Raw genomic sequence first — 18,434 nt, forward strand, 5'->3', positions numbered from 1 at the left:
ATAATAGCAAAGTTAATAAGAATTATTTCTAAATGAAGCACTGTTCTTATTTCGCTCTGCATAACCTGAACGAAAAAAATATATTTTTTGCTAAGAACAAACCGAAATAAAAACATTTCGCTTTTAATCTGTGTATTTAACAGCCTGGGAGACCTTCCCAGGGCAGTACCTTGCCTCACCGACTAAAATCAGGGCGCCCACTACGGAGACGGCACCAGAGGTGAGGGGGCACAGTGACCGAGGTGGCCGGGCCGGGCCCCCTCAGGCCCCCCCGTGGCGCCGACGCTGGGGACGCCATTGTCTTTTTTGGCATCTTGAAACCACTTAGCTCACACACAGTCCCTCCCACACCCTCTTTACAGTCAATTTGAGGTGAGACCCTTGTTGGCTCCACATATGTGCCGCTCAACTCATGAAATTTGAATACAACTATTAGAGATTCTCCAGTGTAACAGAGAGTCCCTCATTAGTATGAAAATATATGCAAATGTAATCATACATTTTACCAGGTTTGATTCACACGTCTTCTCAACTGCGACCTTAGTTATTAGAAAACAATGATAACAATCACTGTCAGTGGGTTGTCAGATATCTGAAAGGATGTCACAGGATCAGGGCAGGAGATCCACACGGTTAATGAAGGAGGTAATTCAACACCCACCGCGTTCATGAAAACAAATATTTCATACCTGCCAGTAAGAAGAGCAACCTCCGTAAAGAGGGGGAGTGGCTTATGCTAACCTCGGTGTGAGTTTTAGACATATTAACTAGGCAGATTCACCTCCATCTTCACTGCAGCCCAACATGTTTGCTTTTATTTTCCCCCAGAGTTAATCAATGATAACGGGCAAGTGTCCTCTGACAATAGCTGTAGTACAGTGTGCAAACGGGAGCTGCTTTCTTTACTGTCAGCACCGCTGGGCAGCACAGGTCGATAGAGCTGCCTGCCGTGTTGTGGAAGGTGAACCGGACGCTTCTGAGGGCAGCGGCTTGATGTGACGAATCAATAAAAACTGCTAGCTTTCCTCCCTTTCTGTCTGTGTCTCTGTATCTCTCTCGCTCTCGCTCTTGTTCTCCGTCTCTCTATTTCTTTCCCTTCTAATTCACACCAAACATGCTTCCAGACAAAACACAGAATTGGTAACATGGCAGCTACCTTCATAAAGGATGTGTTCTTGCGTCCCGCGTGAATTGCCATTCCATTGTGCTCGGTCTAGCGCAACAGAATGGCCACTCTGCAAATTTCACGGGTCTCAAGAGCCATTTTTCAAAGATAAACTACCTTTACCAGCACATAGCATGGTAAAAATGTTGCACTCATGCTGTAAGATATGTTTACATAGACAAGCGATTAAAAAATGAGTCAAAGTGAATGATTCAGATGCAACTCTGAACGTCGACTTCAACACTTGACTTAAGAGAATTGACTCAATTGATTCCAGTAAAGTCACATTCTGGTGAAATTTTGTAGAGCAATAAAGGTCCATGTCTGTTGTCGATGAATGATCACACAAGTCACAACCCAACTTTCTTTTGGTCAACACAGCAAATTTGTGTGACCAACTTAAGCCATTGCGAAATCTGCATGAGGAAATCTTTCGCCCTCACGCAAAATTCCAGAGTGCTTGGATACCTGTTGGAATTGATCCTTCGCAAAGACCCGCCCCCCTTAGTTACTGTTGCTACGTCTGACAAGCCATGGCACTCTCTCGCCACACATCATGTTCTCAAACAGTGAAAAATACATTGTGGAGCAAAGAGGACACTGACAACGCGATGACAGACAAGACAGAGCAGGTTACTTTTGGTATGAAACAAAGTTTTGTCATTTTTTAAGAAATTCAAACAATAAATACCATTTTGTGGCTCTTTAATGTGTGGTGACAGATCGCTGTAGAGCCTCAGTTCAAGCGGCACATGAACCGATCGTCTTTTCGTATTTACTTAAAGCACGAAAAAAACAAGAATGAACATCAGAACGTATTTTAGATCGCTGTAGCGCCTCAGTTCAAGCGGCACATGAACCGATCATCTCTTCCTCCGTTCTAGTTATAGCACGAAATAAACACGAATGAACATCAGAAGGTATGTTGTTTCAACCACGGAAAGACATCAATACACACTATTTTTCAAGTTCAAGTCCACCGATGTTAATCTACTCTCCTGTCTGGTTTGTTTGTAGCACAAAATGGCAGATTCTGTGTTATGATTGGTCAGATCGCCTGTCAATCAAACTCCCAGCGAAGGGTGAATTCCCCTGTGGAAACTTTCAGAGATTGTTGACGCATGACACTCTAAGCATAAAAAAAAAAATACAAAGCGCATACAAATGCTCTGAAAGATATATATTTTGAAACTATAATGAACTGTTTCATCAGTACCTCTAAGTATTGAATGAAATGCGAGTATATTTATAGTCAATATTTCTCATATCCTCCACCTTGGATCCAAATTCTGAGATTGTCTTCTTCATGAGGGATGCATTCATTGTTTCCCTTTGATTTCGACCAAAAAGACGTATCTTAAAATGCAGAATACCATTGCTGCCTACCTTTTGGGATATTTAAAATGCAGTCTGTTTTGGAACAGAGCTGAAACAGGTAATGATGTGTTTCCCTGCAGACTTCATAGCTGAACCTGGCTTTCCTTATCTTCCACCCACGTCACTCAGACGCTCATCCTCTCCCTCTTCAGAGCCGCATAAGCAAAGATCCTTCATCAGCCTCGCGATCAGGCGCCCGGCTGTTCCCCCCACTCCCTGCCCAATCTGAGAGGGACACGCTTCTCGGCGTAATCCCGTTATCTCCTCCCGCTAGACGCGGAGCAGAGGTGGCGTCTCTGATCATCGGGTTGTTAAGAGACAGCTGAATGACGGAATGTCTCGGTGTGAAGAACCCTTTTGCGTCCGTTTTAATTACAGTCGTTTGATAATAACACCCATGGTACATTAAGTCAAGCATTAAGTAATACACTTTCTCTCCATTTAATCCTCTCTAATTAGCCTCTGAAAGCAAACCGAACGCAGCAGTGGTACTGAGGGTCCTTTCATCTCGGTCCATCAGCAGAATTCTCTAAGCAGCTTTTGAGGAATGCTGTTTTCTTCTTTCGTTTTACCCTTTCCAGGCCTCGCCGCCACCACCCCGTGACTTATTACTCTTCACACGACTCTTAATATGTGCCTCTTCTCTCTCTGTTCCGCTATTGGTTTTCACCCCTGCCTCCTTCGCTCGTGTGTCTCTGTCTGCTTATTTCCCTTTCCTGTCGCCAATGCAATTGTCATTTTTCATATCTCTCCTACTCTCTCTCTCTGTGTGGCCTCTCAGGGCCGCTGGCTCAGGTGGAGGCTCTGAAAGAAGAGAATGACAGTCTGCGGTGTCAGCTGGACGCCTACAGGAATGAGGTGGAGCTTTTGAAGCAGGAGCAGGGTAAAGCGCAGCCCCAGCGCAGCGAGGAGGACGCCACCCGCCAGCAGCAGCTCAGCTTCCTGCAGCAGGCTCTGCAGGGCATGCAGAAGGTGCGCACACACAGTCAACACACTGTACAGCAGAAAATCATTTTCTTACGCAGTGCTTTTTGTTTCGTTTTTCAGTAAAACGGTCTAAAAATCCTTAAAATAAGGTAAATTAATTTGATATTATAAACAATTAATTTCTTTCTTTCTTTCTTTTTTTCTTAAAAAATAATTGACCTTTTAATTAAAATATAACTCAATATAACTCAGACTTCTGTCTGGCTGGTGCAATCTTACAGTCGATTGCATTTTTGGATTAAAATGCAATAAGCACAGTAATATTGTGAAATATTATTACAACTTAAAAGAACTGTTTTCTATTTTAATACATTTTCGATTTTAAAACATGATCCTTCAGAAATCATTCTAATATGCTGATTTGGTCTTAATTTATTATTGGTGCTAAATTATTCATAATGGATCTTATTATTATCAATATTTTGATGCTTCATATTTTTGTGGAAACTGATACATTTGTTTCAGGATTTTTTGATGAGTAGAAAGTTCAAAAGAACAGCATTTATTGGAAATATAAATCTTTTGAAACATTATAAATGTCTTTGCTGTCACTTTCGATTCATTTAATGTGTCCTTGCTGAATAAAAGTATTAATTTATTTTTGCTTTAAAAAAAATCTTACCCCAAACTTTTGAACGGTGGTGTGTCGCGGTTTGCACAAAAAATATGAACTGTTTTCAACTTTAATAATAATAAGCAGTGTTTCCTGGCAAGCAAATCAGCATGTTAGAATAATTTTTGAAGGATCATGTGACACTTTGAGCCTTTATATATAATGCATTATGAAAGTGGTTTAATGCATTAATTGACCGTTCGCAAAGAGCTTGATTGACAGGCGATCTGACCAATCAGAACGCGGAATGAGGTGGAGCTTTTGAAGCAGGAGCAGGGTAAAGCGCAGCCCCAGCGCAGCGAGGAGGACGCCACCCGCCAGCAGCAGCTCAGCTTCCTGCAGCAGGCTCTGCAGGGCATGCAGAAGGTGCGCACACACAGTCAACACACTGTACAGCAGAAAATCATTTTCTTACGCAGTGCTTTTTGTTTCGTTTTTCAGTAAAACGGTCTAAAAATCCTTAAAATAAGGTAAATTAATTTGATATTATAAACAATTAATTTCTTTCTTTCTTTCTTTTTTTCTTAAAAAATAATTGACCTTTTAATTAAAATATAACTCAATATAACTCAGACTTCTGTCTGGCTGGTGCAATCTTACAGTCGATTGCATTTTTGGATTAAAATGCAATAAGCACAGTAATATTGTGAAATATTATTACAACTTAAAAGAACTGTTTTCTATTTTAATACATTTTCGATTTTAAAACATGATCCTTCAGAAATCATTCTAATATGCTGATTTGGTCTTAATTTATTATTGGTGCTAAATTATTCATAATGGATCTTATTATTATCAATATTTTGATGCTTCATATTTTTGTGGAAACTGATACATTTGTTTCAGGATTTTTTGATGAGTAGAAAGTTCAAAAGAACAGCATTTATTGGAAATATAAATCTTTTGAAACATTATAAATGTCTTTGCTGTCACTTTCGATTCATTTAATGTGTCCTTGCTGAATAAAAGTATTAATTTATTTTTGCTTTAAAAAAAATCTTACCCCAAACTTTTGAACGGTGGTGTGTCGCGGTTTGCACAAAAAATATGAACTGTTTTCAACTTTAATAATAATAAGCAATGTTTCCTGGCAAGCAAATCAGCATGTTAGAATAATTTTTGAAGGATCATGTGAACTTAAAGCCTTTACATATAATGTGTTATACAAGTAATTTTAATGCTTTAATTCTCTCTCGTAATGCACCTTATAATGCACTGTATGATCTCATGAATAAGTGTAACCAAGGTTGTAATATATTATAGAAAGTATAATGCATTAAAATACATGACAAACAAACCTTCCAATATTATAATGAATTTTAACTTTGGATACAATTATTTATGAATGCATTATACATAAAGGCTTCAATAACGTGTTACAGAGACTTCTTTTAAAAACAACAAAAAAAATCGTAATTATTCTAGTTTTGACTGCTAATGTACTTTTTTTTTTCTCACCTCAATGACACATAGTATTTTTTTGTTTTTTTTGTTTTTTTGTCTTTTAAGCCTCAATTTAGGTTGTTTAGATATTTTCACTGGCTAAAATACTGAAAAATAAAATATTTTTTGCGGTGTTGAACTCCATGCTGAGCTGCTGGAGGTTTTTGAAGTCATGGGCGGATGCTTGTCGGTGGTTTGGCACAAAAAAGATCTGTGCCGGTAGCCAATAAGTTGTCGTTTTAAAACCAGCATGGGGTGATCCATGAGCCGTCGCTCATCTGTGTGTTTACAGTCTCACACACCTACTGTTTCCTCACTTTGGTGAATTCGGTGTTGTTATGCGTGAGCAGTTTAACCGCAGGGAGTCCTGAGCCCAAACACCTCATTTCTGCAGATCATCCAGGTCATCAATCACACACACACACACACAATAATAAACACGAGATGTTGAACATGTGGAATGGAAATTTCATCTGCCCACATGGGCACAAACGGTAGACGTCTCCCACCCATAAAGCACTTTCATCTCTTTTATCAAACGTTATTTTATCTTCTCTTGAGGACTGGCGCTATTTTTAGAACAGTCTTCCGCTATCGTCCTCCATTGTTCTTCACCGCTCAGAGTGACCTAGAGATCTGAGGGTAATTTTCAGCTAGATTTGTTTTCCCAAACCGTGCAGTCACACAATACAAATTCACATGGACAGGGTCAAATCTGTCCCATGTTCTGTCTATTTTTGTATCTCTACTGTATCTATCAATAGAATACGGAGAATCCTGGTCACCCTCATCGTCGTCCTGTAAGCGCAGCACATGCAGATGTTCCACACGGCTTTGACCTTGTCATGTGAGCGTTATTAGGCCATGAAGGAGCTTCTGAGAGGGGCGTTTGTCTCACTTTGAAGGTGCGCACCTGCCGCTAATGAGCCCTGATGGGATTCTGCGTATTGAACTATTCTCTGGCATGAGATGAACTCGCTGCACGGGTCACATCTGAGGCGTATGCTGAGCGATTTGCTCGAGTTAGAAACGGGAGTGTTCACTGATCTCTGGCGAGCGCGTGAAGACGGCATATTATTCTGTCACATGAAGTGAACAGCGCAGGCCATTTCTCCGAGTCGAATCACTCTCAAATGGCATGCGAGGCTGCGGAGACGTTCTCGCTCCTGCACTCATAGCATGTTAAACTCAACCCTCGGTCTGATTTATTCATGAGGAACAGGCCATGAAGGCAAACAAAAAGGTTACATCACCACAGTTTATGTAGCTCAGATCGCTCCTGGCTTCTGAATGCTGAGCAGGATCGGTAATGAGAAATCAGAGCAGTCTTCAGCACCTCATGGCTTCTGATTTATTAGGCTTGTCAACAAATTAGCATGCTTGGAAACAGTGTTTGGGGAAATGTGGTATGAGAAATGTGTTACATAACGTGTTACCTGAGTAAATTGCGTTACTTCTGTTTATTTTTATTTTTTTTTAAAAAGAAATCATTACACTCAATTACATTACTTTTTTTTACATAAACTACTGCTCAAAGGAAGTCTCTTCTGCTCACCAAGGCTACAATTATTTGGTTAAAAATACAGTAAAAACAGTAATATTGTGAAGTTTTATTACAATTTAAAATACCTGTTTTTAATTCTAATATATATATATGTTTAATTTATTCCTGTGATCAAAGCTGAATTTTCAGCATCATTTCTCCAGTCTTCAGTGTCACATGATCTTCAGAAATCATTCTAATATGCTGATTTGCTGCTCAAAACACGTTTCTTATTGTCAGTGTTGAAAACATTGGTGTTTAATATTACAGTAGTTACTATAGTAATACTATAGAAAGTTCAAAATAAAAGCATTTATTTGAAATAGAAATCTATTACTTTACCATCTCTTTTTGTTCAATTCGTGCGCTTGTGCGTGCCTCACAATAATGCCTTACAAAGCTACATAACAGCTACAAGTGTATGCACTACTTGCTTTATGCAAGCACTATATAGGATACATCACTATACAGGATTACCCTATTATACTTTATCGACACGAATTGATAGATGAAACAACAAACAGCCACCCACAAATAGTCTATAAACAAAGCATCAGGCTGTCTTTGAGTTCACATGAACAACGGTTAAAATTACTCGTCGTCAGGCTACAGAAGAATACCATAATTCCTCCGTTCAATTAGGCCTAAGACATCGAGAGTCACGCAGACCTATAACAACCCAGCCACAACACTTAATTGCGAATAACATGCCTTACCTTAACACAGAATCGACCACAGAGTCCAACGTTTATATTTTTTATAACATGAGTTAACATGTACTAAACATGAGTGGAATTTGCACCGCAGCGCCCCCACACCTTGATGCTCATGACAAGAATAGCATGTATAGTTATCTTTATTGAAGTGAATTAGGTTTAAATCGCCGTCATGCATGAATGAATTATATTTTTGCTATTTTACACATAATAATCCACAATGATCACATTACACAAAACTAAAATTGCACGTCAAAATAACACATTGTCAATATTTTTTGAGACCCCCCAAAATTTCACAAATCACGTTTTCAGGGGAGCCCATGTCTTATTAAGGGGAGCCGAGCTCCCCCTAGCTCCCCCGTAGTTCGCACCCTGGCTGAAGGGACAGCAGAAACAAAGCCACTGGAAGGCAAGCCTGCTACCTTTCAAGCAGGGATAGCTGCAGGCGGGAGCAGTGGGCGTGGCGAAAGGTAGGAGGCGTGGATAAAGTTTTTTCTAGGTTAGGGCATTACGTCCACCTGCAGCTACCCCTGTCTCCAACCTTTAGCCAAATAAAGCGTAACGGCTAACGCTAACACTGCGGCTTTGGCGGTAAGCAGGGAAGGAGACCAGAGGCCTTTTTTAATGGATGTCAGTGGCGGAGAGGCTTCACTACACTGAATAAACAGCTTTTGTGAGCAAATAGCTTTTCATTTAATGAATCGACAACCTGTTCGCTAATCTTCAACATGTTTTACACTAAACAGTACTTTCGTTGGGAACTACATGTAGATTTTACTTTGATAAAAATGTTTTGTTTTTTTTAGAGAAGGCAGAGTAGGGAATGTCGCAACAGGTAGGACTCATTTACAGCATTATTACCAGCAAATATTTGTCGGATTACTATTTAATAAAATATATTGTGTATTGTCTAAAAATATTGTTTTCTTTCTTTCCTTTTTTTTTTTTTTAGGTTTTACCTTAAATTGGGCTTGAATTGTAATGACTATTATGTGACCATATGCCTTATGTTGATATAATACATTTTATTGAACAAAGGAAAGGACATGAATAAATAGACTTGAAATGTAATGACTTGTGACTGCTACATATGATGATGATATGACGCTTTTTAATGAATAAAGGTAAAAAAAATATTTTAAGAAATAACAAGGTGGCGTCCAGATTTTAACAAATAAATTAAATTTATTATTAAAAAATATATATTTTTAAATCAACAGAATAAAACCTAATCTTAAATTGCAGTGACCAGCAAGTCGTGCTCTTTTTTTACTGTGCGACGTAAACATTGACTGACTGTCGTAGAACTGTGAAATCCTGCCACTGACGTCACTGCCATTGTATGATTGGCTGAGGTGCGTCACTTGATCCAAGTTAGCCGTTAGGCTTTTTCCAATAGTAAGTAATACAGACCCTCTCATCTCCCAATAATAAGACAATCTCTGGCAGAAATGCAGCCAGTAACCCCATAAACAAAGCAGCTGCGCTACTTTCTGCTTCTGAAGAGGATTTAAATGTTTTAAACAGCCATTCAGATTTTTGTGTCCACAATGGTCCTAACACTTAAAGACTTAATAGGCTATTTATTTTCAAACTTAACAGTTGTACATTTTAATCTGGAGTACAACATCCCGTTTCTGAATGTCTCTGGCACGGTAGCTCTGGAGGTCGGGGAACAGCTGTCATATCAGGTGCATACTGTTGAAATGTCTTTATGAGCTAGAGGTAATCAAATGAAGCCATATTCAACACAGACATAACACCTGAGATTGAATTATCTGATAGCAAGACGTCTCAAACCCTAGTGAGCAGTCCAATGGCATATTTGGGTATCGAAGGCTTGCTTAAAGACTTAATAGGCTATTTATTTTCAAGCTTAAACAGTTGTACATTTTAATCTGGAGTACAACATCCCGTTTCTGAATGTCTCTGGCACGGTAGCTCTGGAGGTCGGGGAACAGCTGTCATATCAGGTGCATACTGTTGAAATGTCTTTATGAGCTAGAGGTAATCAAATGAAGCCATATTCAACACAGACATAACACCTGAGATTGAATTATCTGATAGCAAGACGTCTCAAACCCTAGTGAGCAGTCCAATGGCATATTTGGGTATCGAAGGCTTGTCTAGGTCAAGGACGTCTACATAATACCTGCCACTATCTATCCATTAGCATTCCCGTTCATCTCAATAGCAGTTACTCAGTTGGCACAGGACGTACTTGCAATCACATTAATCCAGATAAATTAAAAAAAACATATTTTTCTATGTTGTGGCCTTTCATCCACACTGAGATGGCTTTTAAAGACACAGTGGAAGTGGAGACAGTGAAAACAGTTTTCGTGTGGCGATGACTGTGAGAACAGAGGTTCATGAATACAATGACATGTTTAGTCATACGGATTGTATCAATAGATATCAATGGTTGTATCGGTGTAGTTGTGCCTGCTATTTACTTAAAACAATTGCTAAAGATAAATGTTACTTTGTATTATATTCCTGCAAAGATGATAGGATATTTACTCACAAATGCTGCCCTGCCATTTTCAAATATTAAGATAGATGTCGCCTAACTTTGCAACAAACCCAGAAATTGCTAGTGAATTTCACAATTACAAAGAAACAGCAAGTAATTTGGAGTAAAATTACCTTTTCTTGTATTTTCTTGTAAAACATACTCCAGTAAGTTTTATTTATATCTGCAAAAATATTTTTTACAGTGTATATGATGTACATGAGCCAGTGGAATTGCATCTGTCTTCTTTACTTCTTCCTTTTTTTTTTTTTTTCAATCACCCATGTCTCTTACAATCAACAGTAATCACCCGATCATTCAATTAAAATCATGTGAAATGGCAGTTCCACATGAATTCACTGGCCAACTGGCAAGTAACTCTGTTTTATTTACCCACCAAAGCCCATGTTAAATCTCATTTGGCACTTAATGAGTGTTAATTTTGGATCCTGCTTGCACCTAGCTGTGTATCAAAGGCAGCAGACCTTGAAAATACATTTCACGCTTTTAAGAGCCCTGTAAAAAAAAAAAGACAACAAAAAAAATTGGGCACTGCTTGCAATACAGTATGTTTGCTTGCAAAAAAAGTAACTACTTTTGCATGGCCATCCATGCTTTTTGGGTCTAGTCCATTCTAACCAGCCATATCTTGACCTATTGGAACAGGTAGACATCTCACTAGGTTTGGAGCAAAAGCCATTGATGTTCAGACATCCTAACACACAGTTTAATGAAGCAGCCCAAACTGGCATCAAAGCGATGGTGCACAGCGTGTTCACTTTAAATACAGATGAACTGATCTGCGTGCAGCATCAGGCCTTTTGAGCTTCTTATAACACTCGTCTCTCCTTATGTGTTTTTAATGTCGTCGATTTTCTTTTGTGCCGTTTCTCTAGCAACTGCTCAAGCTTCGCGAGGATCTGAAACAGAGAGAGACGGAGCTGGAGAAGAACTCGGAGGAAAAACAACAGCTCGAAAGCCAGATCCAGAGTCTGAAAGATCGGATTCAAGCTTTCCCCACATCACACGCTCTGCCCGTGAGTTACAGACGGCTCTCTGTCTGGGGCTCCCGTCTGTGCTTGTGTTGCGTCTTTGTTCTTTTAACTCTGTCTGGATTTGCTGTGTTTTGTCTGATGAGGAGGACGAGATGAGATGAGACGGCTGTCAGTTTGAGGACGGCGTGAATTAATGAGTCTGTCCTACTGAACGCTCTCCAGGGATTCAGATCAGAACGGGAATATCTGATTCCCTGCGCTCTAATTAAAGGAACATGAGCTCAGGATGAGTCTCGGTGTTCGAAACTGAGAAAACAGTGTGAAATTTTTGCATTAAACCTGTAAAAAAAAAAAGACAACAAAAAAAATTGGGCACTGCTTGCAATACAGTATGTTTGCTTGCAAAAAAAGTAACTACTTTTGCATGGCCATCCATGCTTTTTGGGTCTAGTCCATTCTAACCAGCCATATCTTGACCTATTGGAACAGGTAGACATCTCACTAGGTTTGGAGCAAAAGCCATTGATGTTCAGACATTCTAACACTCAGTTTAATGAAGCAGCCCAAACTGGCATCAAAGCGATGGTGCACAGCGTGTTCACTTTAAATACAGATGAACTGATCTGCGTGCAGCGTCAGGCCTTTTGAGCTTCTTATAACGCTCGTCTCTCCTTATGTGTTTTTAATGTCGTCGATTTTCTTTTGTGCCGTTTCTCTAGCAACTGCTCAAGCTTCGCGAGGATCTGAAACAGAGAGAGACGGAGCTGGAGAAGAACTCGGAGGAAAAACAACAGCTCGAAAGCCAGATGCAGAGTCTGAAAGATCGGATTCAAGCTTTCCCCACATCACACGCTCTGCCCGTGAGTTACAGACGGCTCTCTGTCTGGGGCTCCCGTCTGTGCTTGTGTTGCGTCTTTGTTCTTTTAACTCTGTCTGGATTTGCTGTGTTTTGTCTGATGAGGAGGACGAGATGAGATGAGACGGCTGTCAGTTTGAGGACGGCGTGAATTAATGAGTCTGTCCTACTGAACGCTCTCCAGGGATTCAGATCAGAACGGGAATATCTGATTCCCTGCGCTCTAATTAAAGGAACATGAGCTCAGGATGAGTCTCGGTGTTCGAAACTGAGAAAACAGTGTGAAATTTTTGCATTAAACTCCCCTGTTTACAAGCACGCAGACATTTGAATGCTTTCATATTAATGCGTAAACATAACAGGCATCATTTCAGAGATGAGATGGCAATGATCCAGTGGGGATGTTTGGAAAATAATGCAGGTACTGTGTTTAAAACAGTGGTTCTCGACCTTTTGGATTTGAAGTCTGTCTATCTATCTGTCCTGATATGAAAATAGCCGTTGATGCTGACATGGCAATGAAAATAAATAACTTGGTACTGTTTAAATCAGGGATAGATAGATAGATAGATAGATTTTTTTTTTTTAGCATTATGTTAATATAACTACAATTAAATTGTTCTAATATTATCAAATTTTCTAAAATTTTAAATGTTATAATTTTATTTTTTTTTAAATCTGGTTATTATTAAAACCAACCAACTTATTATTAAAACCATTGGTTTAGAATATATATTAGAACGATTTAATTTTATTTCTATTAACATAGTTTAAAAAAAAACTCTAAAAATTATGTTAATATAACTAAAATTAAATCGTTATAATATAATTTTAAAAAAAATACAATGTTATTGTATTTTTACAAAATTAAATGTTATAATTTTATTGTAAAAAATTTAATAATCATTTTAAATATTTTTAAACCCATCCAATTAAAACCACTGGTTTAGAATATAAAGTATATTAGAACGATTTAATTGTATTTATATTAACATAATAAAAAAACTCAAAAAATTGTTAATATAACTAAAATTAAATTGTTCTATTATTATCAAAATTTTAAATGCAAAATTCTACAATTTTAAATGTTATAATTTAATTTTTTTTTTTAAACTGGCTATTATTAAAACCAACCAACTTATTATTAAAACCATTGGTTTAGAATATATATTAGAACGATTTAATTTGATTTATATTAACATAATTTTTTTTTAAAAACTCTAAAAATTATGTTAATATAACTCAAATTAAATAATTCTAATATTATAAAAAAATGTAAAATTCTACTATTTTAAATGTTATAATTTTATTTTTAAAAATTAAATAATCATTTTAAATATTTTTAAACTCATCCAATTAAAACCACTGGTTTAGAATATAAAGTATATTAGAACGATTTAATTGTAGAAGAAATGAAAATCAATTTTAACACAGCCATTCCTCCTATAGATCTGTGCCCATCGCTTGCGATTGTTTTCTGCTGGATGAATGTGTTGTGTGTGTCATACATCAGTCTGTACGTGTGCGTCTCAGTGTTTGCTCTTCCGTCTCTTGCTGTGATAAACTTCATTAATATTTCTTCTAGAATCCTAGAATATCTGTCATAGAGTTTTGTGCGCCGTCCCGAATCCGCTCACTGCATTAAAAAGCACTAAACCACGAGAGGCCTTTTACTTAACGGAAATATGATAAAAAAGATGCAAATGTTCAGTAAATAATTACAATGTATTAATATTAGTAGAAATAGTTAAATATTTAGATATGTATTTATTATTTTTGTGTACTAGGACCACCTTGAAATAACTTATTATTATTATTTGTGACCCTGGAGCACAAAAGCAGTCTTAAGTCGCTGGGGTATATTTGTAGCAATAGCCAAAAATACATTGTATGGGTCAAAATTATCAATTTTTCTTTTATGCCAAAAATCATTAGGATATTAAGTAAAGATCATGTTCCATGAAGATATTTTGTAAATTTCCTACTGTAAATATATCAAAACGTATTTTTTGATTAGTAATATGCATTGCTAAGAACTTCTTTTGGACGACTTTAAAGATGATTTTATCAATATTTTGATTTTTTTGCACCCTCAGATTCCAGATTTTCAAATAGTTGTATCTCGACCAAATAATGTCCTATCCTAACAAACCATACATCAATGGAAAGCTTATTTATTCAGCTTTTAGATTTAATAAATTTAATAAAATTGACACTTATTACTTTTTTTTTTTGTGGTCCAGGGTCACATTTATTAAATATTTAAATATTTATTTATAATTTTTTGGACCCCCTTGAAAACGAGATGGTGCATCTCAAGGGGTTTTTCCTAAAGAATAAAATTTGTTACCATTTATTTAGTAATTAAAATTATGTGTTAATTACAAGAATCAAAATAAACCATTTTTCCATGAAGTAATTTAGTGTTTTTAGCCTTTTATTTTATTTTAATTAGACAAATATAGCATTCCACTGATGTGTTCACAGGTGTACATACTATATATTGGCTATTTCAAAGTAGATTTAAACGTGATTCATCTAATCATATTTAGAGCTGAAGTTTTCCGCTTTATAATACAAACCATTTACGTTTTCTGAAGAAAATGTCATTGGTGCTTGGCCCTCCTACATGACTCTTACACGATTTTTTTATTTTTATTATATTCTGGTGCCCCCAGGGCCCTCAGTATGCTGCCATGAGTCACACAAAAAAGCCAGACAGAGCCTTCAATATTCTGGTATCTAGATATGGCTTAGGTCTTTCATGGGATTTCTTCACCTGTTTTATCAGAGCTAGACCAAAATCACAAATCAGATCATTCAGAAAAGTAATAACGCGCCTCTCCTCGACAAGCCGCGTGATTTGAGATATCTTTCATGTATGTAGCCCAGATGGTGCTAATCCAAAGTTTAATACATGGATTTGTGGTTTGTTCAAATCCCTAACCATAAGCATGAGCAGTAACAATAATGATGCTTGCCTTGGCAAACGCCACTAAATATTCCGTCAGCATCAGTTTGCGTTACTAATCTCAGCCGAGCGGCTTGAAATGTCTTCCTTCACTCTGCATTTACGCTGCGCTTCATTAGAGTTTCATTGAGCAGGACGAATGCTTTGGAGCTTTGCTGCTTATTTGGCATTTAGAGAAATCCATTTGCAAACGTGACCTTCGGCTCTCGGTGTGTCAGGCCTGTGATTCTGCTCCCTGCCCCGCGGTGTGTCCCGCGTCCTTTAGTTTCCCCGTGTGAACGTGTGTGAGTGTGAGCCTGTGACATATTACTCGCTGACAGCTCTCTCATTCTTTTAATTGACTAGCTGGAGACGGCCGAGCGGGAGGACAGAGGAGGCGATGAAAGCACCAATCACGCCAGCGTAAGTGAGAGACGCCACTCTCCGTCTCTGACTCTCATCCACATCACACCTCATTCCACTTTAATGTGCCGTGGCTTTTTTTGGGGGGAAAAAAATAGAATGTTAGAACGTTAGAAGCACAAATCACACAAAAAAAGGTGATGTAGTGAGATGAATATGTTAGATATGTAATATTATGTATAAAATTAGCTTTCTATGAGTGTTAAACATATCAGATGTCTTTAGTTCTCTTTTAAAATTGTGAATTTGGCTTGTCACCATCAGTTTTTTTATTTTTATTTTTATTTTTTATTTTTTTACTTCTCAATATTATATACACTACTGTACACTATTTTGAAAAAAAGTCTGTTACGCTCACCAAGGCTGCATTTAAAATTCAAAATTCAAAAAATTCAAAAATGTAAATTCAAAATTAAAACTCTATCCATCTAAATCTATATCTATCTATCTATCTATATGTATATAACAATTTAAAATAACTGTTTTCTGTGTGAATATTTGTTAAAATGTCATTTATTTCTGTGATCAAAGCTGAATTTTCAGCATCATTACTCCAGTCTTCAGTGTCACATGAGCCTGACCAAATGAGCCTCAAATGAGTCACCTCGGATGCTTTTAATGAGGAACTTTAACATGTCATCCACAGCACAGCCGGAGTGTGTGTGCATGAGAGAGAAGCTGCCAAAATCAATGGCCAAAAACTCTGCCTAGGTAGACAGCTCGCTATATTTTGAGAAGCAGCCAGAAAGGAAGAAATAATTGACTCTGGACTGTTGAATTATTAAAAACGAATGCACACCCTGAGGTGGTACTGTGGCCACAAAGTGGAGAGGCGGTCACACGTCTGATTTTCAATCATTCAAAGATCCCGAGTCAATCACGTGTACATTAGTTTATGCCGAAAACATTTTTCAGGTTTTCAGAATGAGAAATTGATTGTCACGACATGAGAGGAAGATATAATCCAGATGCGGATGTGTGTAGTAAAGAACTCCCGGCATTCTCTGCATGTGTAATTGGCTTGGCACGGCATGCTTGCCAGGGTTTTATTTGTATTTTATTTGGCTTATTTGCCAGTCCAGTGACCAGAAAGATTGCTGACCGAGCTGTTGTCCAGCACATTGCTCTCTGATGAAGAAAGCAGCCTCAATAAGCTCTAGTGGAGTGCATGAGCCCTCCGTCAGCCTCTTTCCTTCCATCAGATCTGTTTGAGCTCATGCTGTGTTTGAGGAGGAGCTCCTGTCAGAACTAATGGGGGAAGATACCATGCACACATCCAGATATAACACAGTCGAAATGTGTGTTGTGCGGTCAGTCACTTTATATGTGCGTGCTAATGCCACAGTATAGTGAAGAGGTTAAGTTAAGCCTATAAAGCCTACTGTATCATATTTGATACAAACATCTCTAAGGGCTCGAAAGGATCAAAACTTTGATGAAAAACCTGTTGCGCAAAATCTGCTACATGATTGTCTTCTTATTGATAGTTTTACTTTTTTAGCAAGTAAAAGTCCTTTTAGTATAATTGTAAAAATGTCCACCTTCAGGTCATGAAACTGAAACATGAACCTTTTTTGCTGTGTAATCTTTAATGATTTCTATTAAGTGAACATAAGAATAACTATATTGTAATATTTCAACTTACTGGACTGAAACTTCTGATGTTTAATTGATTATGCATGCATAATTTAAAAAAAGAAAATCTAATTCAAATGTGAGTATCAGATATGCTCATCAGGCTTTTGGGGAACGTTTATTTGCTCATCTCTCATCATCATTGTGTTGCATTGCATTATATGTTTTGCCCCCCATAATGAAAACGACAGAGATTTGATCATAAAACTGAGCATTCAAATATCATTTTACTAAGACATTATTGGGAGATAAAGAGTGACAACTGATATTTATATGCATTTTGCAAGTAGTGTGTTATTCTGTTATAAAGATCTCATTGATTTACATTACAGACTATTGTTGTTTCCTCTTATTTTTGGCCATAAAAATATCAGCAGCTGCACCAAATTGTATATTTTGCTCAGTTATGGCCTCTGAATAAAATGTAGGTATTTTGTTTTTCCTTATGAGCTCCATATTCTCACTAGCCATAAAAGCCTGATGTATCAAATATTATACTCAAAAAAAAAAAAGTTTTCTTAAAACTATTTTGTCTAAAGGTTCAATAAACACTTCTATTTTGAAAAAAAAAAAAATAATTAAAAATAATAATTCCCAGGTGTTTCTGGGTAATAGTAGGGGATTAGACTAGTCTTACAAGTTAGTCATATACATTTTTTTTTATATAAGACTTTTTTAAATATATATTTGAAGAGTTCATTTGCAAAAACCGATAACTCCATTTTAATTTTTTTATTTTTTCAGAAATCACTTTTTTTATTGCGCATTCCAAGTAATATCAATCAAACTGCAGTTGGGTTGTTTTGATTAAGTAATAGTAACTTAAACAAATACAGGTAATTTACAAAATGAAAGTTCATTGAAAGTATGTTTTTTTTTTACATATTAAAAGTTTGTTTTATAGCAAAAGCAGAGAAATATGCTTACATAAAAACGTAGACTAGCGTAAATTGAATCCAAAAAATAAGACCGATTACCCCTTGGTTAACTGCTAGTTGGTCAGACTAGTTCTTTAGGGTGTGTTCACACTTGTCATGTTTGGTTCGATTAAAACGAACTCTGGTGCGATTGCTCTGTTAGTGCGGTTCGTTTGAGTATGTGTGGACCGAGACAGCTAAAAGATGGTTCTCGGTCCGCTTCCAACCGAACTCTGGTGTGGTTCGAATGAAATATGAACGCAACACGGACCAAATACTTCTAAACGAACCAAAAA

The 18,434-nt window shown here is 37.3% G+C and overlaps 1 protein-coding gene across 1 annotated transcript in view; it reads left to right on the forward strand.

The window, feature by feature from the left end:
• enox2 (ecto-NOX disulfide-thiol exchanger 2) overlaps positions 1 to 18,434 on the forward strand; it is a 203,121-nt gene that overhangs the window by 166,488 nt on the left and 18,199 nt on the right. The window contains exons 10-12 of the mRNA XM_016573873.1: positions 3,324 to 3,514; positions 11,259 to 11,399; positions 15,530 to 15,656. Coding sequence (XP_016429359.1) covers positions 3,324 to 3,514; positions 11,259 to 11,399; positions 15,530 to 15,656 — 459 coding nt within the window. The remainder of the gene's footprint in view (positions 1 to 3,323; positions 3,515 to 11,258; positions 11,400 to 15,529; positions 15,657 to 18,434) is intronic.

Source organism: Sinocyclocheilus rhinocerous, unplaced genomic scaffold (genome assembly GCF_001515625.1).
Source record: "Sinocyclocheilus rhinocerous isolate Xijiao unplaced genomic scaffold, SAMN03320098_v1.1 scaffold892, whole genome shotgun sequence".
Lineage (NCBI taxonomy): Eukaryota > Metazoa > Chordata > Actinopteri > Cypriniformes > Cyprinidae > Sinocyclocheilus > Sinocyclocheilus rhinocerous.